This window comes from Pongo abelii, chromosome 1 (assembly GCF_028885655.2).
Source record: "Pongo abelii isolate AG06213 chromosome 1, NHGRI_mPonAbe1-v2.0_pri, whole genome shotgun sequence".
NCBI lineage: Eukaryota > Metazoa > Chordata > Mammalia > Primates > Hominidae > Pongo > Pongo abelii.
This window is the reverse complement of record NC_071985.2, coordinates 33,675,344-33,699,787: the sequence shown is the minus strand read 5'-3', so window position 1 is coordinate 33,699,787 and position 24,444 is coordinate 33,675,344. Positions and strand designations below refer to the sequence as shown.

General features: G+C 35.7%; 1 protein-coding gene across 1 annotated transcript in view; it reads right to left on the bottom strand.

The window, feature by feature from the left end:
• USH2A (usherin) overlaps positions 1-24,444 on the bottom strand; it is an 827,758-nt gene that overhangs the window by 117,353 nt on the left and 685,961 nt on the right. Inside the window, exons 57-60 of the mRNA XM_024239307.3 lie at positions 24,274-24,381; positions 17,263-17,446; positions 16,198-16,355; positions 1,157-1,315 (exon numbers count right to left, since the gene is read on the bottom strand). Coding sequence (XP_024095075.2) covers positions 1,157-1,315; positions 16,198-16,355; positions 17,263-17,446; positions 24,274-24,381 — 609 coding nt within the window. The remainder of the gene's footprint in view (positions 1-1,156; positions 1,316-16,197; positions 16,356-17,262; positions 17,447-24,273; positions 24,382-24,444) is intronic.

The following is a 24,444-nucleotide window of genomic DNA, read 5'->3' as shown; positions in this document are numbered from 1 at the left end:
TGTACCTCTATTGCACAGTTTCAGGGACATGGAGATGCAGATGTTGACTTTGTACTTAAATCAAGAAAACATTAATTTAAAATTATTTTCACGTTTATCAGGTGAAGACAGATCAGAGAAAGCAATATCCCTCAAACAAAAATGCCATGTGCTATTTTTTAGAGAAAAAAGGACAAACCGGCTAGCAATTTCTGATGAGTTCAGCATAGCAAAATTGCAGACTCATAATTCTAACCAACTCCATGAGAACTAGCACTATTTGGAAACAGAAATTCCCAAGGACATTCAATACAGGAGTTTCTACTACACACTGAGTCTCATAAATTTCTTTAAGGTGAAGCAAAATGTTTTGTATACTAAGGTAAGTTACATGTTTTCTTTATTTAGCAAATGAGTATTATATGTTATATAACATATATGATGAGATCATATATATCATATGTTACATATGATATACACTTATATAACATATCCATATCTGTTAATGTTTATACTTAATTTAAAAGAGATAAATAAAATGATGTATAGCTCTCTTGATTCCCTGTTCTCCCCTCCTAAATCACAGTTTACATTTAGCTACTTACCCATTTGGAGTGATAAAGGAAATGGGGGAGGCTTTTCCTTAACGCAACACAGATACATGAAAATTTCACTGACCACAGCCTAAGCCATGAAACACAAGGTGATAGTTTGTATATATGAAGTAGGGTTCAAGGAAGCACTAAAAAATATGTAGGATTCATCTGGGTGTAATTCAACTCTTAAATAACTTCTCACTTCCTCCTCCTGGATAAAATTTAAATAAGGCCAAGGTAAATATGTTTTCTAAGAAATTTTTGGAATACTCATTTTTGTTTTATATTACCAAAGACTCCTTTATGTGAGCTAGGTGTTTTTCTTTCAAAGGGCCTTATAAAACAAGACTTTGCAAAACCACCATTTTAATATATTTAAATATTTATGATTTAATGTGCAGAAATGCATAATGCTTTACTCGATGCCAGACTGTGATTTTTCTGGGTAAACAGTCCACTACAAATAAGAAATGAAACGTTAGTCTTTGTATTTGGACTGAGAATCTATTCCTTTTTAATGAAATGTTTTAATGAAATACTTTTTCATAAAAGCCCAGGCCAAGTGTCTGAAAGACTTTCACCATTTTGACATGCTTGTATCCTTATCTCATACTGTGTGAATGGAGCCAAATTTTCCAGAAGGGTGGATTGATGATGACCAACGGAGAAGGCCAGAGGTGTTACACTTCCATCATTGAGTAATACATTGTACTCCACAGGAATTTTGGGGATGAGGATCCCTTTAAAGAGAGAGAGAGAGAACATTAAAAACATATATATATATATATAAAACAATGGGCAACAAATGTTTGTCTTTTAAAAATAATGTCTTTTTAAAATTTTGTAATTGAGGCCGGGCGTGGTGGCTCATGCCTGTAATCCCAGCACTTTGGGAGGCTGAGGCGGGCTGATCACAAGGTCAGGAGATGGAGACCATCCTGGCCAACATGGTGAAGCCCTGTAAAAATACAGAAATTAGCCGGGCATAGTGGTGTGTGCCTGTAATCCCAGCTACTCGGGAGGCTGAGGCAGGAGAATCGCTTGAAACCGGGAGGCAGAGGTTGCAGTGAGCTGAGATTGCATCACTGCACTCCAGCCTGGGTGACAGAGCGAGACTCTGCCTCCAAAAAAAAAAAGTTGTAATAGAAAAGTAAATTACTTCTTAATATAGCAATTAAAAGCTTCACAAAAGTTAAGTTGGCAAATATTAGACTGTGTATTCCAAAAGTTAAGAAATGTGCATAATCTATTTTTAAAAGTATAATATTTCTATTTAAAGATATACTCTATTGGCAAATAAAAATGAAGGCACATTTCACTTAAAACATATAAGGCAATTATGCTGTCACATATTTTTTCTAGGCTTACTTACTTTTAAAGTTCTTAGAAAACAACACCAATTTCGCTGTGACAATAATTTTTCTGTAGAGCATTGTGTATGCCTCCTGTCTGACATGGATCCTTGACATAACAGCCCATAAAATATCCAAATCATGGTCTACCTAGAGAATTCCCAGTGCATTAATTACTGGGCCAGGACAGTTCACTGTCACTGAGACTTATGGTCCTAAATACATAGAAAATTTGGGTTCAACAATTGTCATTTTTCACCATTCCTTCCTAAAGAAAGTAGGTCTTGTCAGTTTAGCCTCGTCAAAGTCTATTTATATAATTAAATGCTTGTTAAGTTTTATTTGGTCATGAACAACTGGCATACTTTTTCAAGGAGAGGATATGAGTTTTGAATGAAGAATATAATAGAATTTTCTATTACATTTTCTCCTTGATCTGAGAGTTTTTAACATTTATGAGTTTAGTTATTTACTTCTGTAGTACCTACGTAAGTCTATGTTTACTTTAGAAACAGTGGAATCTAGAGAACATTACTGAGGAAGCACAGGACTCAATGACCTAAGAGAGATGAGGTCTAAAAATGAAATGTGGTTTTGCTTTTTATAGATGTGGCCTCTATATTTACAGAGTGGAAGAGCTGGTACAAACCAAAGATGCTCAGGATTTTGTGTAGGATAGATGAAAAAGAGGTGTCTGAAGGAGATATTGATCATCTTCAGAAGTACTGATCAATTGCTTCCTCAGGAAAGGTGCTAGACTGCGTTAAATTTGGCAGCTTAGACTGAGAATGTTTATTTTAAATTTAGAGCATCATGGCTAAACTATCTGGCACACTTATTCTAGTAAGTTAAACTACTAACATTCTATCATTGATTCCTAAACTCTTATCTCTAGCTTTCTATCTTTCCTGTATTACAGCTTTGTATTTTCAACATCCTGCTAGGTATTTCTACATGGATATTCCTCAGAGGCCACAATCTCAACAATTCTACAACAGAACTAGCTGTATTTTCCACTCCCAAATCTGTTCTTTTTCCTAGGTTTCCTCTTTCAGTAAGTCATAATACCATCTTCCCATTTTCCTAGGATGGAAATCTTAGAGTAAGACTTTTAGAGTGGATCCTGCCTTCTTCACTCCAAAACTCAAGTGACTACTAAATTTTATCAATTATTTCTTTGAGAAATTTGGGCTTTATATATAATCAGCAACAAGGAGACTTTGCAGGTATAAACAAGAAAATGAGAGTCTACCTACATTTTAGAATGATAACACTGTTGGGAAATGAATAGTGGCTTAAAAACATGAGAGACAAGACATAGGGAAACCAGTTTGAAAGTCTTTACAATGTTTGCAGAAGTAGTACAAACAAGAGTCATTTCATTGCATCCCTGTGTTATGCCAGGCAACACGCACTATCTCATTTAATACTACTAGAATGTCAACCGTATAAATTAGGACTTTGTTTTCTCCAATGTGGTTCCACTGCCTAGACTTTAGCACAAAGTAGCAGCTCAATAAATGTTAGTTGATTGAATGAATGAATGAACCCTCAAGACAATACTGCATGGTAAATATTACTATTTTTTAAGATGAGAAAATTAAAACTCAGAGAAGTTAAATAACTTGTTCCAGATTGCACAGTGATTAATTGGAGAAGCGAGGACTTGAACTTAGGCCCATCTGATACCAACACTTATATAACTATACTTATGCTTTTCCTTGATACTGGAGTCTTAGAGTAGGACAACTGGGGGAAAAATGACAAGATAGGTTTGAGAAAACTTGTGCAGTAAGGCAGAGCCATTCTTGGAGACTATTCCGAAGCAAGGAAACACATGATGGATAAGTAAGAATCATTACTGATGGAACAAGCATATTATAGGTAGAAATTTAAAGTTCTGCAGACCAAGTATCCCAACCTGAAATACACCTGCTCTGGAGGTTTGTGGGCTCATGTCAAAGTATATTCAAAGACAGGAACAAACATGGTACCGTAGGTCCTCAAATAATGTTGTTTCATTCAACATTGTTTCATTAATATTTATGAGGAAAAAAATTGATTCTCGACTGGAGCCACTGTCTGTGTGAAATTTACACATTCTCCCCGTGTCTGTGTGGTTTCTTTATGGGTACTCTGGATTTTTCCCATATCCTAAAGATGTTACCATTAAATTAATTGGTGTGTCTGAATGGTCCTAGTCTGAGCGAGTGTGGGTGTGTGTGTGTCCCGTGACGGAGTGGCCTTGAGCTGCTTGGTTAGGCCCTGGCCACCCCAATCCTGAACTGGAAAAAGTGTGTCAGAAAATGAATGAATGAATGAATAATTGTAAAGTGAAGATTCATTAAGTGTGTTACTAGCATATAGATGCATAATAATAAATAATGCTGTACAAAAGCCTTCTGTGAGCTTGCCCTACTTGCGGTTGTTTTTACTAGTGCATGGTGGTAAGGGGAGTTTCTTCTAATTTCTGCTCAAAAACATTTATCCCTATGGCTGTTGTCACTCGCTGATTTCCCAAAACTTAGGTTAAAAATGATCTTACTTGTTTCTATTAATCTTTCTTAAATGTATGTATAGCTCATATGTATTTCAGTTTAATATTAGAAGTGTTTTGGTCTTTCTTTGATGATGTTTAGTTTGGTGATGTTTTTGTGACCAGAAATATTCCTTGCAACTTAAATCTTGCTTATATCAACTAGCCTAAGGTAAAATTGGTTTCCTTATACATCTTTTGACTCAAAGTTGCAGTTTCCAAGAACCTATCAATGACATTAAGGACTTACTGTACCTCTTTTTGGAGTATCACTTTGATGTGGAAAATTTGGGAAACACAGGATTTCCCTGTTTGAAGAAGGGGAACCAGCACAATCCCCGTTTCTTTGTTCACAAAATTGGGTGTGAGTTTTTCTTTCTAAAAGTTCAAGATTAGAGAATTATTTGTATGGTGAGTGATTAGAATTTTTGCTAGCCAATTGTAGAGTTGAAGACTGTAGTCACCTCAGAATGAACCAACTGTAGGACACAAGAAAATGTTTATGCTGATGTGCCAGTGTGCTGAACAAGTATAACTGTTCATACTGTAATCAAAGGACAATGTAATGTTAGTCTCTCGCTATTGCTTTAAAATGAACTCAATGTGGATTTTCTACCCTAGACATGGGATGAAAAGTTGGCCTGACCCATGACACTTCCACTTTGTTTCAGGTAATAAAGAGTTGTATACTATTTTTCTCCATAAAGAAACAGGAAAAGATGTCATAACAAAAATTAAATGCCTAAAAAAACTTTATTTTTCTCTTTACTGGTATGGTGAATACACGTAATAGGCCTATTTAAAGGCTATTCTTCGAGACCTAATTCACCACTCCATGACAAAACTGGCAGTTTTTACTGCTCTCAACAAGACTGCAATAATTAAAATGAAATTTGAGAGTTGGATAAGGAGAATTGAGTATAGAGACCATTTGAGACTCAGTTAATTAATGGGTAAGAAAAATTTAAGTACTGTGCCAGAGGTAAAATAAAGAGTCACGTAATCAGGCTTCTTCTTCCTCTCCGCAAAAAATATTTTTTGGAGCGTGTTGCTTGAGGTAGTAAGAGAGATTGAAGAAGGAATCGGGGACCCTCTCAGTTTGCAATTTGACCTTCAGCAGGAAGATATGCTTATAGAAATTTCCATCCAGAGTATCCTGGAATGACAAAGCATTCCATATCACATTTTGGGCATTTCTCCCTATTGTTACCCTGCCATATCAGTAAAGCAGTGAAGAATAAAAGGCTGTTGTTTGAAGCCACAGGTTTGTTTTTTTTTCTGAGACAAAGTCTTGCTTTGTCGCCAGGCTGGAGTGCAGTGGCACGATCTTGGTTCACTGCAACCTCTGCCTCACAGTGAACCCACATACTTATGACAAAATGAAGAGGGGAAGAATTGCTGGGAGCTTGAACCTGTTACTGGGCTTAGTTTTCTTTAGATCTCCCTAATATCCCGAAATATAACAGCATTATCACTCTTCAGCCAGTGAGATTAGTAGAAAATGCTTTCCCAAATGGTAAATTGTATAATATATTATTTTTTGGATGAAGACAAACACTGGAATACAATGGCAAATTTACATGAATTTTTAAGATAAAAAGCAAGACCTTAAAGAAATTGCAAGCTAATGATGATTGCTTCAGGCTCTGTTTTCAGACCTCCTGGGATTGCATATTCATCCTGTCTTCTTTGTTCCTAGGACAGTTCTTGCAGAAAAGTTTGACAAACACACATTCATAAAAAACATGCCATCATTCTTGTTGAACTAGACAAACCACAGAGTGGTGTCAGACAGATCAAATCCTTCTTCTGCCCTTATTTCCCAAGCGACCACTGGCAAATTAACTAACCTCTATGAATGTTGTCTCTTCATGTGTAAAATGATGATACTAATAGCTACCTCATAGAGAGTTGTGAGGATTAAATTAGAAAATATCTGTAAGCCTTTTAATATATTCCCATAACATAGAAAGTACTTAATAAATGGCCAACATCTCTACAAAACAAAATGGAGCAAAATGAAATAAAGAACAAAAAACAACTATGGCACTGTTTTCATGTGCCCTCAAACACTTTTGAATCAATTTTTCATATAAAGTTGCTATTCCAACTACAAATAAATGTTACATTCATTCAAGTTAATGTCTTTGTAACACTATTTTGTTATCTAGTTTTATTTTTTGTGTGTACTTGGATATGATCAAATTGCATTCCTATGAAAATATTGTATTATTCATTCTTAGCAGTAATTTGGAGTGGCATTCCCTCCAATTCATCTGAGGTTGTTTTACTTTATGTCTTCAGTCTGTACCTACTGTTCTCCTTCCAGGCCTTGCATCCTTCAAGAAGAAACTTTCGTTGTAAAAAGGACAGAACTCCCAGGGGATGAGGGAACACAACTGTGCTTCTACCGCATGTCAAATATAAACTTAATCTTAATCCAGATTTAAACATGGCTAGCCAAACCATGAGCACAGAAAATGTATTTTTCACCTCTTTGTTAATCGGAAATAAATGTCCTTTACATATACCTATGAGGTGCTGAAACAGAAAATGCTCCTCTAACCTGTGAACACGTCAAACACTGACATGCATTTAGGAAAGAGGGCCCCCTCCACTGTCATAATTTACAGGACTGTGACATGAAAGTCTCTTGTGTTCCTACAAACCCTATACCATCTGCAATGAGTCTGAAACGACTGAGCCCCCTGGTATTCTGATGACTAAATGAAATGAAATGGGCATATTTGTTAAAGTCAGCTGGGAAGCCACACGACTTGGTTAGTTCCTGAGTTCATAAATTTATGTCAGAGCAAGAGGAGCAGTGGAAGCTCAAGTGAACCAATTTACCCTAAGTGCAAATGGCAGTTTTGTTATTTGGTGTCAAAGTTACCAGTCGCACAATGACAAGCTGCCATAACACATTTTCTTGTTCACTAAAGAACAAGGATTTCGTTGGTTAATATTCCTTGCAATGCTCCTTTTCATAATTTACAACAACTAGATGCTGATAGGTTATTTAACATTTATGAAGTTAAGATGTAATCAGAAAAACCCTGATTATCTTTACAAATAAAAAAGTTAAATTATTCAACTTTTTTTTCTCCATGGCTTCATTTCACAGCAGGTGCATACTTTACAATGGGACAAGTCAATCAATAATCCTTTTTAAATCCTTTTTTTAGGAGCTGGAACAGGAAAAATTCTAAGAGGAAAAACTATTAATTCAGTTTGATAGAGGCATTTGTTTCAAAACACTTGGTTGCACTTAACATGGTGCCTTTAACAAATCGAGCTAAATTCTCCACTGTATAGATAGGGGCATCTTGATTCAGCCTTTTTGGGGGAACAGAAGTAAAACGGGACCCTCTTGAACTCATTCATACCAATTGTATGGAAATTTAACATTGGTTGTATAATAGTTATCATTTATGTCTTTTCTACCTTACTAGATGGTAGGGTTCCTGACAAGATGGACAGTGTCTCATTCCTCTTTGTAAGTTTTAGGGTGTCCAGCATCATGTTTTGCCCCTGAGTGGGGCTCAGAAATAATTTCCATGTTAGTTAAATGAATAGAGGAATCAATATACCCAAAGGCAAATGAATTACATCTCATGAAGTTTTGAGCCACAAATAAAATTATTCTATTGGGTTACCGGGTGGACTGATCCTGAATTACATTGTCCTCATTCATACTTCCTATATATAAAGCAAAAATCAGTTTTTTAGCTTTTAAATGGGATTACAGTAGAACTCATGAAAAATCATTTGCTTTCTGCACGTTTAGGTGGAAAAATATTGAGAAAATATAGAATAGTAGTTTTGAGTCAGACTTGGACTCAGAGCCATGAGGGTCAGCCCTGCTTTGACACCTACTTGAAGAATAACCTAGAGAAAATAGCTTGGAGTGTCTAAATTGACCTTTTTCATTAGTAAAATGAGAAAAACAATAGGACATATTACATTAAGTTATTATGAACACTAAATGAGATACATGTTAATCTCTTAGCAAAATGCCTAGCATATATTAAAACTCAATAATGAAAGATACACTTTTAAATATCTAAAATAAAACGCAAGCCATTGAAGTGAGTTTTACATTTTCTTCTGAAACTCACCACTCCTTGTTATTTAGTTATTGCATTTATAAGTTAAGAAAAGTGAAACAACTGTCAATGTTCAATCATCCCAATTAATGTAACGTGGATCCTTTAGAAAGATTAATGTAAATTTTGACTTTAAATGAATAGTATCTGAAATAATACACTGCAGCTGATGAGTTAACTTAATGCCAAGATGTCTAATGTCCATAAATGGACCATATTATGGCCAGCTAACCTTTAATCAAGATGATAAATAAAAACACTTATATTTCTAGAGCAATATTAATAAAAATTATTTCTCAGTAGAATTCTTGCTAATTCCTTCTTTAATGGAGTAAGATATTAATGTTAAAGGAAAAGCACCAGTATTTCTACATTGTGCGTTAAGCCTAAATGACTCACCATCCTTAGTGAGAAAAAGTATGTGTTTAATGCAATGGCATTGTTAATTAGAACATGATTAAGGGCTAGAACAGTTCAAAATATAGTCATCATCTTGATAAATTAGGAAGACTCATTATTACCTTCAGAGTTTAAATAATTTTGAATGTTTAGATTCTTAAACAGCAGGGATATCTATCTCCATTGTTATTCTGAGTAAACCACTTATGTTCCATGAAGCATCTGCTATTTAATTTTCCATAATTTTTCACCTATTAAGGTAACATATATCCTTTGCTCTCTTTAATATAAATGTTCCCTTTAATATGAATACAAAAGTCCTGACCCAATGTTGAGAGCTGGTAAAAGGTGAGAGGGAATGCTTAGGAATAATTTAAGGTGGTTTATATTACCTAAAGGTTCAAACAATAATGGAATTTTACCATGCCATCTCATTTACTTCATGTAACAATATAAAGTAGGCATTTAATTTCCCCTTGTACAGATGAGAAACCTGAATTTGAGAAAGATTGTGCAGCTTGCCCAAGGCCAGAGGACAACTAAATAGTGAAGCCCATTCCATATTAGAAAACAACACATCTTTTTCTGAAAGGTGAAAAAATTGCACATCCATAAGACAAGACGCAGTCTTTGGAAAATATGTGTATGTGCTCTGTTTGTCATTAAAGAAGAAATGTCTCTCCCTCTCTGTCTCTCTGCCTCTCTCTCTCTCTTTGTGTGTGTGTCTCTGTTTAAGATTAAGTTAATGTAGAGGAAGGATGACTTTAAGAGAAAATCAAATGTCTGAGTAATTTTAAATGGCAGGATATCCATAATTTACATTTGACTGCATAATAAATTGTGGAGGCTCGCTCACCATTGTGTTCCTCCATTAATTCAGCAAAATTTTTATAAGGATATGTTGTTTGTATGTCACCTGATTTAGAGGTTCAAATGATACACAAAAGGCTAGAGATCTTGATTTTCTAGAGCTTGGAGTGTTTTGGTAATGTTACTACTGACATTTATCAAGAAAGAATAAGGTAAAGTAGATGAGGGTTTACATGGGAGATAGGGGAATATTTACCAAGGCTTTAAAATAGAATTTGGATGATCTCTTTACAGTAATTTGAGAAGTGACTCTCCTCCCCGCCCACCTAACTGAAATCTTCCTGCACCTGGAATCTGGTTTTAAGTCACGTCCATTCCTTCTAGAATGTGTAGGTAAAGCTTTCTGGTTACTACTTCCTTCACGCTGCAAAAAGTCATTGTTGCAATGTGGATATTTTCCCTTCAGGGGCTCACCACTTTCCACAAATAATCCTTCTGGTTTTGACGCTCCCAGTAAAATATTATTCTCCCATTGCTTTTGTTGTTTTAGACATGAAGTCCTTGCCCATACCTATGTCCTGAATGGTATTGCCTAGGTAAAATTGACAAATGGGATCTAATTAAACTAAAGAGCTTCTGCACAGCAAAAGAAACTACCATCAGAGTAAACAGGCAAGCTACAGAATGGGAGAAAAATTTTGCAATCTACTCATCTGACAAAGGGCTAATATCCAGAATCTACAATGAACTCCAACAAATTTACAAGAAAAAAACAAACAGCCCCATCAAAAAGTGGGCAAAGGATATTGAACAGACACTTCTCAAAAGAAGACATTTATGCAGCCAAAAGACACATGAAAAAATGCTCATCATCACTGGCCATCAGAGAAATGCAAATCAAAACCACAATGAGATACCATCTCACACCAGTTAGAATGGCGATCATTAAAAAGTCAGGAAACAACAGGTGCTGGAGAGGATGTGGAGAAATAGGAACACTTTTACACTGTTAGTGGGAATGTAAACTAGTTCAGCCATTGTGGAAGTCGGTGTGGCGATTCCTCAGGGATCTTGAACTAGAAATACCATTTGACCCAGCCATCCCATTACTGGGTATATACCCAAAGGATTATAAATCATGCTGCTATAAAGACACATGCACATGTATGTTTACTGCGGCACTATTCACAATAGCAAAGACTTGGAACCAACCCAAATGTCCAACAATGATAGACTGGATTAAGAAAATGTGGCACATATATACCATGGAACACTATGCAGCCATAAAAAATGATGAGTTCATGCCCTTTGTGTGGACATGGATGAAGCTGGAAACCATAATTCTCAGCAAACTATCGCAAGGACAAAAATCCAAACACCGCATGTTCTCACTCACAGGTGGGAATTGAACAATGAGAACACATGGACACAGGAAGGGGAACATCACACACCGGGGCCTGTTGTGGGGTGGGGAGAGAGGGGAGGGATAGCATTAGGAGATATACCTCATGTTAAATGACGAGTTAATGGGTGCAGCACACCAACATGGCACATGTATACATATGTAACTAACCTGTACGTTGTGCACATGTACCCTAAAACTGAAAGTATAATAAAAGAAAAAAAAATCAAAAAAAAAATATTATTCTCCCAGAATCATTTGTTTTTCACCAACATCCAGCTCTGTTTCTTGGCCCTCTGGGCTACTATTTCAAACATCATAGTTCATCCATCATAAATCTGAGAGACTTTGGTCAATAAATGAAAAGTCGATTTGGATTTAAGGGTTAAGCCAAAGACAGAAAGAACTGGTCTTAAAAGGCAGTAGCAGACAGTAGACCTGAATTTGAATCCTGGCTCTGCAGTGTGACCTTGAGCATATTATATTACTTTTTTGAGATTCGAATTTCTTATTTTAAGATGGGGATAATGATATTACCTGTCTTCTAGGGTTTGCATAAAAATTAACTGAGGTAAGGCAGAGAAAGAGCTTATCAGTGTTTGGCATATAGTAGGAATTTAACAAATGGCAAATACACCAAGTAATATGAATGTATGTACATGACATTTGTTATCAGTATCACAGGTATTCTTCCCCTGGGTATTGTCACTATTCCCTAGACCTTACCCTTTCACTAGTAGGACTTATAAACATGTACTAAGACTTAGTTTATTTATAGCATTAGAACAATAATTTGAAAACTGAAAATCCAGTTAATTGCTTAGGCAATTTTTCGGTTGCCAAGTAACCACATAGACATTTTTTTTCCCGGCAGCTTACCTGTCTAAGGTTACCCTGTTCACACTGACCACAAAACAAAATGCATATTTAAAAAAACAAATAAAATTTAGCCAGTATTTTGGCTTTAGACCATGAGTGTCCAATCTTTTGGCTTCCCTGGGTCACAATGAAAGAAGATTAATTGTCTTGGGCCACATATAAAACACACTAACACTAACAATAGCTGATGAGCTAAAACAAATAATTGCAAAAATCCCAAGAAAGTTTTTGAATTTATGTTGGGTGGCATTCAAAGCCATCCTGGGCTTTAGGTTGGACAAGCTTGCTTTAGACATTCAAGAGAAACTGGTGGGTTCATGTTTTCAGAGAAAACAGTTATTGTAATTCACCAGTCTCACTTGGTGAGTGTGATCCATGCTTTTGGTAAATCACATCTATTCCTTTTAGATTTTTGGATAGGTAGGTAAAGCTTGCTAGTTACTAGTTTCTTCATGCTGCAGAGATCATTGCTGTCACGTGGCTGTTTTCCCTTCAGTGGCTTGCCATTTTCCACAATTAACTCTTCTAGTCTTGGCACACCACTGACACACCCAGTCAAACACTGTTCTCCCAGAATCATTTGGTTTCAACAATACCTAGATCTGTTCCTTCGTCCTCTGGGCTACTATTTCAAAAAGCACTTGGTAGCACATCAAAGTCATACGTGGAGTTTTTAAAAAGCTCTAGATTTCTTGACTCCATCCCAGGAGATTCTTATTCAGTAAATTTGGGGTTGAGAATCTGTCTTTACACAAGCTTCCTAGGTGATTCTAATGCTCATTCAGGTTTGGGAACTGCAGGCAGGGACTGTTTTGCCCATTATTCAGCTCTGTCTATGATGTAATCATTTTGTAATGGCAGGGAGTATGATGAATACCTAGAAAACTCTTTATTGTGAGCAAATAAACAATCTCCACTTACAAATTTAGTTTCTTTCTGTTTAAAATATATATATTTGTGACTATTCAGGAATAGAAAAATGTTTTTATTATCCAAATCAAAACACAGCATGAGGTACCTTCCAATAAAATCAACTGTAGATTATACACAAGTCAAAATCATCTGACTGTTTACTGAGTTTGAAATCCTTCTAGACACCAGGAAAAAGATTTAATTGAAGATTTTAATCTTTCCTTATATTATATGGTTTCTGAGATGGATTCTGTGCATCTTAAACTATAAGATTGACAGGTCTGAATATTATAGATTTATTAACCATTGGATAAATGGTCAGAGTTAGTGTGTAAAGCATTCTACAATATCCCCTAGGCTGGACCAGAATGAACAATTTATACAAAGCCCGAGGTATGTGAGAGTTAAGGTCATATTAAACAAGTGAAAGTTGTGTTTTATTCCACAATGATACATTTCTAAATGGAAACATGATACATTAAACATTTAAGTGTGATATTGAATTCAAAGAAAAAAATGACACATGCTGGGAAATTTGAAAGAGGTCTTGAAAATTTACTAATCCAATCCTCAGTAGGCAGTTTTATTATTTTGAAAATTGGGGCTTTGAGACCCAGCAAATGTTGGAACAAATATGTTTTAAAAATGAGCAATTAAAGACAAAAAATAATTCTTCAAACAATCACCATTGGTATCTATAGAATATTATACAGAACTAGATAATATATTTACCATATAAATTACTTCATTTAATCTTTACAGCAACCCTACTTGCCTACATGTAGGTATCATCATTATCTCCACTCCACAGATGGAGAAAATTGAGGCCTAGAGACTGTTTAAGTTCAGCTAATAGGTGGCAGTATTGGGATATGAATCCTAGCTTTTTCATTTGTCTTACTTGCATAGTCATAAAATAAAGATATTTTCAAATCCGTACTGAGCATGAAGTCTTCAGATTAGCAATGGCAACTGATACGTTAAAATAACAGATATTTTGATAAACCATGGGACTTCCCAGTCATATGGCAAAGAAATCATCAACTTTGCTCATCACCCTGAAATTTCCCTTATTGTTCTTGTAGAATTTGGATTGTAGAAGACCCTGGTCTGAATCTAAAACTTTCTTGTCAATAGGCTAAATATGGTATTAGATTGGCTCTATCCAGCTTCATTTTATTTTGTGGTGCAAAAACACAACAGCACAATAAAAATGCCAAGGAGAAATATACTGAAAAATCGTGGCCAGGTGCAGTGGCTCCTGCCCGTAATCCCAGCACTTTGGGAGGACAAGGTGGGCGGATCATGAAGTCAGGAGTTCGAGACCAGCCTGGCCAGCATGGTGAAACTCCATTTCTACTAAAAACACAAAAATTAGCCAGGCATGGTGGTGTGTGCCTGTAGTCCCAGCTACTCTGGAGGCTGAGGCAGGAGAATCACTTGAACCTGGGAGGCGGAGGTTGCTGTGAGCTGAGATCACACCACTGCACTCCAGCTTGGGTGACAGAGAGAGAGACCCGGTCTCAAAATAAACAAACAAATAAATAAATAAGTAAAATTAAACAAAAGTAGAAATAAATTCTGTAAAGGGGGCTGTAAATTTGTATATTTCCCACAGCAGAAGGTATGTCTTTTCCTCTATTGAAATTAAGAACAGAGTTCAAGAATATCTATGCTCTTAAAACATAAAGATTATAGCACTTTGTGATGCATTCTGCTACTATTAATTATTCCTTTATATTTTGTTTAATATGTTGCACATTTATTTTAAAACAAAAGTGGGTGAAATCATGTACATATAATATCTTAGAGCAACTTATATTTTTCTTTGCTTATAAAGCTCTTTATAAACTTTCTTTTGAATTTTGGGGGAAAATAACCTTTTCTCTTTGATCTTAGATTATAGCAGAAGGTGTTGGTCTATAAGAACTTAAGTTTTATGTATTAGGCCTTTACACTATCTTTATAGCTACACAGTAGTACCTGTTTTGACTGTTCAATTCAATAAAAATAGGCTTCTGCTAATTATGTTATGGAATGGATCTACCGATGGCTCAAATGGCTGTTAACTATTTGGTGCCACTTTGAACTGTGGCTAAACTTATTCTGATGGGGACAAAAAGGGCATGTCACAATTTCATCTTAAGACTAGATATTAAAAATAAAGTCACATAATTTTGACGTGTATTTAACATCTTAACCAATTTTAAATTTTACTTGGAAAGAAAAGTCCTCCATATGTCCTTTCTCACTCTACTCTTTACTCCACAGTATTAATGCAGTCAGGATTTTACCTGAGGATAGTGCTTACCTCAAAATATAATATTGCACTAAGTCACAAGGCAACCCAATAATGACTAAATGGCTCAATGAAGGCTATTCAGCTTACAGAGGAAAAACGCAGCTACCATAAGTGGTCACAACCCAAGGTACATGGGCGAAGTGAACAACTGTCTTTCCAAACTCCCCATTCACTGATGTAATATAAAAGGAATGGTATAATGTCAATGATCCAATCTAAGGTGTCCCATGGAAATGAATGTTCAAGGTAATTCTGACCTATGTGACTTGCATTGGATATACAGAAGAGTAAGCCGGGCGTGGTGGCTCATGCCTGTAATCCCAGCACTTTGGGAGGCCGAGGTGGGTGAATCACCTGAGGTCTGGAGTTCAAGACCAGCCTGACCAACATGGAGAAACACTGTCTCTACTAAAAACAGTACAAAATTAGCCAGGCATGGTGGCATATGCTTGTAATCCCAGCTACTCAGGAGTCTGAGGCAGGAGATTTGTTTGAACCCAGGAGTTGGAGGTTGTGGTGAGCCGAGATCATGCCATTGCACCCCAGCTTGGGCAACAAGAGTGAAACTCCATCTCAAAAAGACAAAAAAATAGATGAGTAAAAAGATTTTTAGTCTTTTGTACTTGAAAGTGTTGCTTTCATAGAAAGGCGTATATACTTATATATCTACATCGACATCTAGATACCTGTATCTGTATGTATGTATGTATGTACTCATGCATCTATACATTTAGAAGTGTGGTTTAGATTATTCTGTTCATATTTATCCAGGAGACTGACTATGTCTTTCTGATTTACTAAATTAACAGTTCCATTCCTATCTCTAATTAATTCCTTTAAAATGTTTACACACACACACACACACACACACACACACACACACACACACAGACACACACACACTTCTTTTTTTTTTTTTTTTACCTGGTGGTATCCAAGCTACAAATATAGAATAAGGCCCAATTACTGTGATATTATATGGAGGATAGATTTCTTCTGGTGTTGACATAGGTGTTTGAACAATGTAATCATCACTGGTACTGCTGCCACCTCCAGTTTTGACTTCTAACTTGTAAGTGTATCTATATTTAAAAATAAAGAAGAATTGTGATAAGGCCATGCACAAGAGACTTGAACAATGATTACTACTTTTTGTATCAATTGCTTAGTCCTAAATTTGTGACAAATTGCAAACTCTTTGCCCTCTTTCCAGAAACTTGACTTGGTAGTTTTTCTTGCACAGGCAACATTGTCTCCAAGCCGTTGTGATTTCAGCTGCTCTCAAATTTATTTTTAACCTGCTAGTAATTCATAGCTTTTCTTGAAGACTTCAGGAAAGTCTTGGAGTGTGCTGGTGGATTGTGGAGGATTCAAATTAATCTTCCTCATTTTTAAATGGGTTGGAGTTCAGGGAAATATGTTTAGAGAAAGATGTTTTTAAATTGATCTGCTATTCCTTACAGTAAAATGAAATTGATCTCTACTTTCTACAGTAAAACATCTGTTGATTTAAGATATGTTTTTGTCTCTGCTGAGAAATGAATGGGAATGAAATGCAAATATGTGGAACTTTTTCCTCTAAAACTACTCACAACTATATGTAGTGTAGCAAGTAGAGAAACACTGTACAAGAAGAAAAGAGAGTTGATGGAAAACAAAACTCTTTACATCTCTTTTATTGCTAGTTCAAGGATGCGTGTTTTTGAAGATAATTTGGTAATTTTTAAAGTTTAATACTTCATGTATTTTGTATATTTAAAAATTCTCATGCTTTTTTGTCAAACAGAAGACGAATTATTTATATTTTTAAGAAATTTCCTGAAGTTTAAAGACTAAATGATTTAGCACTTTCATCAGTTATTGAATGATCAATGAATGAAGAAGTTAATTAAACAATTTAACAACTTTCAGTGGGACATATATTTCTTATCAACCCAGAGAAATGTACAAATCCTGCTGTATGATTGGTAAAGTTTTCTTTTAGTTTACCTGCTATTGGGCTCCAGGTTTTTATCAGTGAAATTCTGCTTCTCACTGCCACCCAGGAAAAGCAAGTTTCCATTACGACTCAATTGATATTGAGAAATGAGGCCATTGGGCTTTTCTGGCAGACTCCAATATAATTCCACTGTTGTAGAATTGATGATAATGTGTCGAGGTGTCACCCAAACTCCTGGCAAGAATAACGCAATGAGGTTTTATTGTTAGGATAAAATAAACAGTGTATCAAAAGTCACACCATCTCCCCATGAACTGTGATTTTTTTTCTGTTGATTTTAAAAAATATCTAACTGTAAGGAACAAAATACATAATTGGTGTACATATATTTTTCTTACTTTGATTATTTTATTTTTGAATTGGCTTTGGAAAGTGAATTTCAGACAACTAGCAGTGGATAATTTCTCTGCCTTGGTTGTCACTCTGAGTGTATTTTAAATCAAGGCCTGAGAGATCATCTGGGGATTTCAAACTTTTTAATACAATTTACCTGGAATATGTGAAAGTAAGCACAATCGAGTATGTACCTGAATTATACAATTAACAAATGAGTTCACTTTCACTTCTTCTTGCACATCAGTGTGATGCTTTCTTCTGTTTTCCTCTTTGGCTATGCCTCTGGCCTCATTTACTGGGATCTCTTCCCCTCCTGGACCTTGAAAGGATGTAATGCCTCAGAGCAGTACGCTCTGTTCTCTCTCTCCCCTCTGCTTTTCTCTCTTCCTTTCTCTTCTTCTTTTTCTCTCTTCTCTTCCAACACTGGCTTCCCAGGTGATCTCCATTCAGTATGGGTTTTAAACATGCATATGCTGAAGACCCCCAAAGGCATATCTCTAGATTGAAACTCTCTTCTGAGTGTCAGACTCAAGAATCCAACTGTTTGCTTGACATCTCCATTTGGATGACTGATGATATATCAAAAACTAAAAACATGCAAAACAGAACTCTTGTTTTTCCTGTCTACAATCTATGTGCCTCCCAATCTTGTCCATCTATCCATTTTCTTGGACAAAACACACAAAAATAATGATCCCTGAGACTTTCACCTTTCATACCCCTAAACATAATCTAACATCAAGCCCAGAAGATTCTATAATGTATACTTCCCTGTATCTTTACTTTCACTTCTCCTGGTCCAAGCCACATTTCTCTCTCTCATAAACTCCTGTCATAGCTTCTAAACTTGCCTCCATGTCGAAATCTTGGCCTTCCATATTCCACTGGAATTTTTATAAAAGTATATAAAGTGAATATGTAAGCCAGTGTCATCTTTATGAGCCACATAACCCTTTTGAATTTATTCATATAATATAATCCCAATTTCTTTTTATGACCCATATGGTCCCACATTTTATTGGCTCTGGCCTACGTGGCAGCATTCTTTCCACCATTCACAGAGCTGTGGCCATACCAGATTCCTTTCTATCCCTAGAATGCTTCAAGTTATTTCCTACACCTGGGCTTTTGAACTTCCATTCCTTTGGCCTGGAACACCTTTGTTCCCTTACAACATCACATTTTTGCATTTTGTTCTCATATGTAGAACTGTTCTTAGATGTAGAATGTTCTCATATGTTCTCATAGTTCAGTTACTTGTATAACTATCACCTTATTGATAAGGCCTTATTTTACCACTCTCTTAACTCTAACTTGAACCCCATCTAATGGAGTCCTAACTTAGTTTCTCTGTATCACATGGCCTTTTCTATTTCCTTCTTAACATTCAAAACATCATAATCAAATTCTTTGACAGACTATTATTTTTATGTTATATGATGGTGCAGTCCACTCCTTTCTCCTGCTCTGATGCAAAGTTAGTTCCATGGTAGCAGGGATCTTCTCTGTCTTTTTTGTCAATGTATCTCTATGGATAACACAATGCCTAATACATGTTTAATGAATAGATTTATTGTAAATATATCTCTTGCAAAATGTTATGCTAAGCACTGCAGGCAGTTCTAGGGAATGCAAAGATGACTAAGATGTGGCTCACTCTTTCAAGGAGTTTATATTTCTGTCTAAAAAATAAAATATACACACAAACAACTGTAATTCAATGTCAAACATTCAAGTATTCTTATAGATGTACAAATCTATTGATGGAGAAGCCAGCAGTGAGAAAGTTCAGTCCTACCACTTTATGTTGTCATCTAGTTATACTCTGATTAGACACTGTAAATCTCTTCTGGAGATTTAAAAAAACCTCATTTCAATATTAGGTTCCCTGTAATCAATAGCTTTTGCTTGATTGTATCTCCTGTGTAAGTTACTCTGTACAGGATAAGATTTTGACACTTTTAGAAGAAAAATTTTCAGAAGAACAAAATGCAATTTATTTAGCAGCATCATGAAAGAAACAAGATAGATTTCAAAAATGTCTCAAACATCCCAACTTTCTAAGGAGCAATATATTCCTGAGAAGAACGTAGTTCATTTTTTTCTGAGAGTCTGCTCTGTTCTAGATATTTGGAAAAATTCACAAATCATAGTATACATTTATACGTGAGTTTCTCTGCTAACAGCTGCTAGATGATTCAACCAATCAATTAGAGTTTTGATTTAAATGTGATATTAATTTGTTGATTCAAAAGATAAAGTATAAACTCTTAATTCATAATCTGCTTCCTGCAGTTATATCTTTTTCACCTTGAACGATGTATTAAAAATCACCAAGGTACTAGAATGGCTATTGCTTGGTTTCTGATTTGAACCAGTCAATAAAGCCTGTGGATGTGGAGGAGCTAATAAAATAAAATGAAACATAATTTTGGGTTTGTTTCAACTTTTAGGTAAAAGTTGAGTTTATTATTTATACCAGCTGGCAAAAGCTCTTTTCAAGTTGGTAATAACTCCATGTCCATTGGTTCGATTGATAATATGGAGTTCAAACGTATATATAACTAGAAAGTGCTGCATTTTTACTTGGATGGTGATATGGGGACATCGTTACCTTGGCAGCTGCAAGAAATCTTTGCTAGAGTAAGACAATCTTTGGTGAGATACATTAATGAGTCCGAGGTGGAGCATTTGTCCCCTTCACCATGTAACCCCAGCCTAAGTCTCAGGTGAAACCAGAAAAACCTGTTCTGTATAATAAGGGAGCAAACTGAGGCAGTTCAAATGAAAGAAATGAGTAGTAGGGAGGGAAGTAACCTAGGAGGATGGGGTGGGGTAAACTAGCAGCGAGGTTAAAAGGGGAAAGGTAGAATTAAACCTTGGTGGGCCTTTTTACACAATGACAACCAGTAGAACATGTCTGCTGTATTTGTTTTAAATTTATCTTGAGTTGCATGCCATATTACCCACTTCTCATGTCCCTACAAATCTTCATTCCAATTCAAAATTCCCAGCATTTATTGTGGATTGTTTTTCTCCTGAAATCTGGTGATAGGAACCAATTTTATATTAGCTGATGTCAGGGATGCACTGAATTCTGGACTATTTAGTATTTGTTAATTTATTCACTCAACATTCTACCCGACTTTGTGTCATTTTCTGTGTTGGGCACTGTGGATGTGAAGATAAAGACTTATTCTTATCCTTCATGGAGTTCATGCATCATGGTGAATAAAGATGAGTCGATAAAAAGTTGTACTCCAGTATGATACAAGCTTTAAGAGAAGGAGGCACAATAGCTGTTAGAACACTTAGAAAGGGTAACCTGACACACACTGTGGGGAGAAGTGGAGATGGGTAGGAAGTAAGTGGCTGTAGTGGAAGATTTCCAGAAGGGGAGATGCGTGAACCAAGTTTTGAAAAGGTGGGTGTTAACTGAGTGAGGATGTAGGGAAAGGGAGTTCAGGCTGAGGGGAACCCACATAAAGTCCTAGAAATATGGGCAAGGATGGCAGGACTGCACATACCTTGGCATGGCTGGTGCATTGCATGGCATGTGAGGAAGACGGAAAGCCTTGAAAAATTGATGGAAGTTAAAACTTGAGGGGTCCATGTTGCTTTGCTAAGGAGATATGGATGTATGTCTTCCTGGAAGGAAATGGGATTTTATGGAGGTGAATCATATCACATATTCTTATTTTGTCAAAAGAGGAAAAAGAATCAGGATGTGGGATGTGAGAAAGAGGAAAAATGACTAGAGGAAGGGAGCCTAGTTAGGAGGATCCAGAGAACTTCTCTTTTTATAGCTATATGGCTCTGAACTAAGGCAGTGTTAAAAGGGATGGGAAAGAAGAACAATTTTTTAAAAAAAATCCTTAAGGTTTAAAACTAATTAGATTTTATAAAAAATTATGTATTACTTATGGAAAAGGGAGCCATCAAGAATGTCAAGCTTTGGGCTTAGGTGATAGGTAGGTGGTAGTATTTGAGAGAAGAAAAGCAAGTTGAGGAGTAAAGTGGAGTGGAAGAATTAAGTGGTGAAGTACTGAGGTTAAAGTTTTTGAAAAACACCTAAATATAAACATGTAGTAGACCAGTAAATACATAGGATTTAAATCCATAAGTGTAGCTTTGGTGACAGCTTTAGTATTTGGTAGCTCTCAGCTTTCATTAGGAGATAAAGCCAGTACTTGAAAATTCCAGAAGAGCCTGGGTGTTATAGTGTAAAGAGTAGAGGAAAAAACCAAGGGTGTGTAAACGTTAAAAGAAGGGCAGAGGAAGAGGAATCTGGAATGAACTGAAAAAGACTTGTCTTCTTTTCCTTTCTCTTTCCACATTATCAATGCTAGAGGAAAGTATGTCTGCAATTTTGCATGATTTATCCCTAAAATGAATTAGAACTCACGTGGATGGCAGTAATTGTAGAAAAAAAGAGTAATAATTCAATTCAAAATCTTCCTGTTATTTGACTAAAGGTACAGGTACACAGTTTTCTATGAGGATAAAACTGTAGAGAACTGTGTCCATCTTATCAATGACGTTGTAATATACATTGACTTTTTCTTAGATTGAAAATGAGAGGCAAGTGAAAAGAGCTCAGGTTGCGTTGGCTATGCATAAACACTTCTTTTAATTCTTTCCATGTCCACTTAAAATACTCAAATATGAGATCTTCAAATTATATCTGATGTACTTCAAAAATGGCATTTTATAATTAGTTATGTCTGGGTGGATAATTTAAAGTGGTATACTTGTTTTCACTTTACAGTAAAACAACAGAACTTAATGTGATTGCTAAGGTGTTCCCAAGTTAAGCATTCACATTATATTTATTTCATATATGGGTTATGTATAAATGGCACTTATTCAGCCAGAAAATGGCCCTAAATCCATGTTTCTTCTGCAGAGGAAAGTCCATTTCGTCTATTATTTCTTTGCATAATTATTTGTGTTAAAGGAAAGGTACATAAAGTTAAAAAAAAAATCAAGGGCATTTCTCATATCACATTACCCTGCACTGTTGAAAGCTACAATTTTTAAGTCATAAAATGTAAGTCACTTCAAGAAATTTTGTTGGGAAAATTTCATATTTCCAATGAATTTAAATATATGAATTTGGTAGAGAGAAATGGAACAAGAGATTCTGTTATTTTATCAGGCTTGAGTTTCAGCCAAATCTGGTTGATAGATCCTTTAGAAATTATCCATTATCATCAAAGTATCCATTTGATAGTTTACCTTTCCAAAAAATCCACTGCTGGTTTCTTCCTTTCAAAGGAACACTAAGCTTTTTGACATGAAACATTCTTTATATAGAAAACATCATTAGTGAATTCCTGGTGAGGAGCCATATGCCCCTTATGTGGAATTTTCCATTTTATTCCCCATTTACTGGTAGGAAGTTCAGGTCTAATATTCCGAGGTACAACAATCCCTTTCATTAGAAGAGTAATGGACAAGTAGTTCAGGAGTCTATGGTGGTAATTAACATTGCATTTCTGTTTAGAAACTTATTTATGCCTTGGTTTCCCCATATGAAAAATAGGCAGATAATGAAGATTAACAAAATAATTAGTTGATCACTAACACATGCCACTGAATATATTTTTCTCTTGAAAGTAAATGACACCACCCATCCCAGCTCCGAACACATGCTATCAGTTGGTGTGTATACTTCCTGGATTTTTAAATGCATTTATTTATTAACCATTAACAATAAATGTCATTTTCTCAGTTTGTTCTTATACATTAATATAATGTCATAACTTCCTCTTTGTACGAACTGATCATCTCATTCTTTTATACTGGTGCATGGAATTCCACAATATGAGAATAGCTGAATTTATTTAGCAATTCTCCTACTCACAAACATTAAAATTGCTCCCAACATTTTGCTATTAAACAAAATAAATGTTTCAATAAACATCCTGGTGCATGCCTCCTTGAGCAGTGTGGCACAGTTTCTGGCATAAATTATGAAAATAGAACGGCTGTATCATGGGAAATTAACAATTTAAATGTAATAGACATTTCCAATTTGCCTTTTAAGGTGATGATTCCATCTTACATTCCTTCCAACTGTGTCTGGTTGTACATCTCTGTACATCACTGTTCATTTGTCAAAATCCTTGTTTGTCGTGGTCCATCTCAGAAGTCATTTGCTCCATAAAGCCTTTTTTGATGTCAACGATGGGTTATTATCTCTTCCTCTTCAGGCCAACCTTAGCACTCTATTCATTTGTTCTTTCTTAATATCAACTTTCAGATTTTCTCTCTTCATACAGATCTTTCTCCTATCACTTCTACTTGATTGTCAGTCTTGAGGGCAGAGAATATTTTAAACAACTTCAGCAGTGAGCATGGTGCTTATTATATATTAGATGCTCCCAAAATATTTGTTTAACATCTGAGTTTTTGAAAAATTTCAATAATTCTTTCCACAGAAAATCAACTCTATAAAGGTTAAAGAATTGAAAGTGAACTGACCTTGGGAAGCTACACCTACATGAATCAAGCCTGAAGAATGGGAACCTAGAATGCTATTTCATTTTGTACCTATCAACTTTATTGCCTCTTCCTTATTTGTTATGAAGGAGCTTACAGATTCCACCTCAAAATGCTATGTGAAAATTTCTTCCCTCAAACCATGGATATTGTTTCATTACCTTCAGGAGCTGCCTGCAGTGTCTGACCTAGAAAAGGCTTGCTTGAAGTGCACCCAGCAGATGTACAAGCTGTAAGCGTGAAGCTGTAGTTGGTGTATGGCTGGAGACCTAGAAAAAGCAAGCAAGAAATAAAGTGCACCTTAAGAGGATTATTTATTATCAATTAAGCAC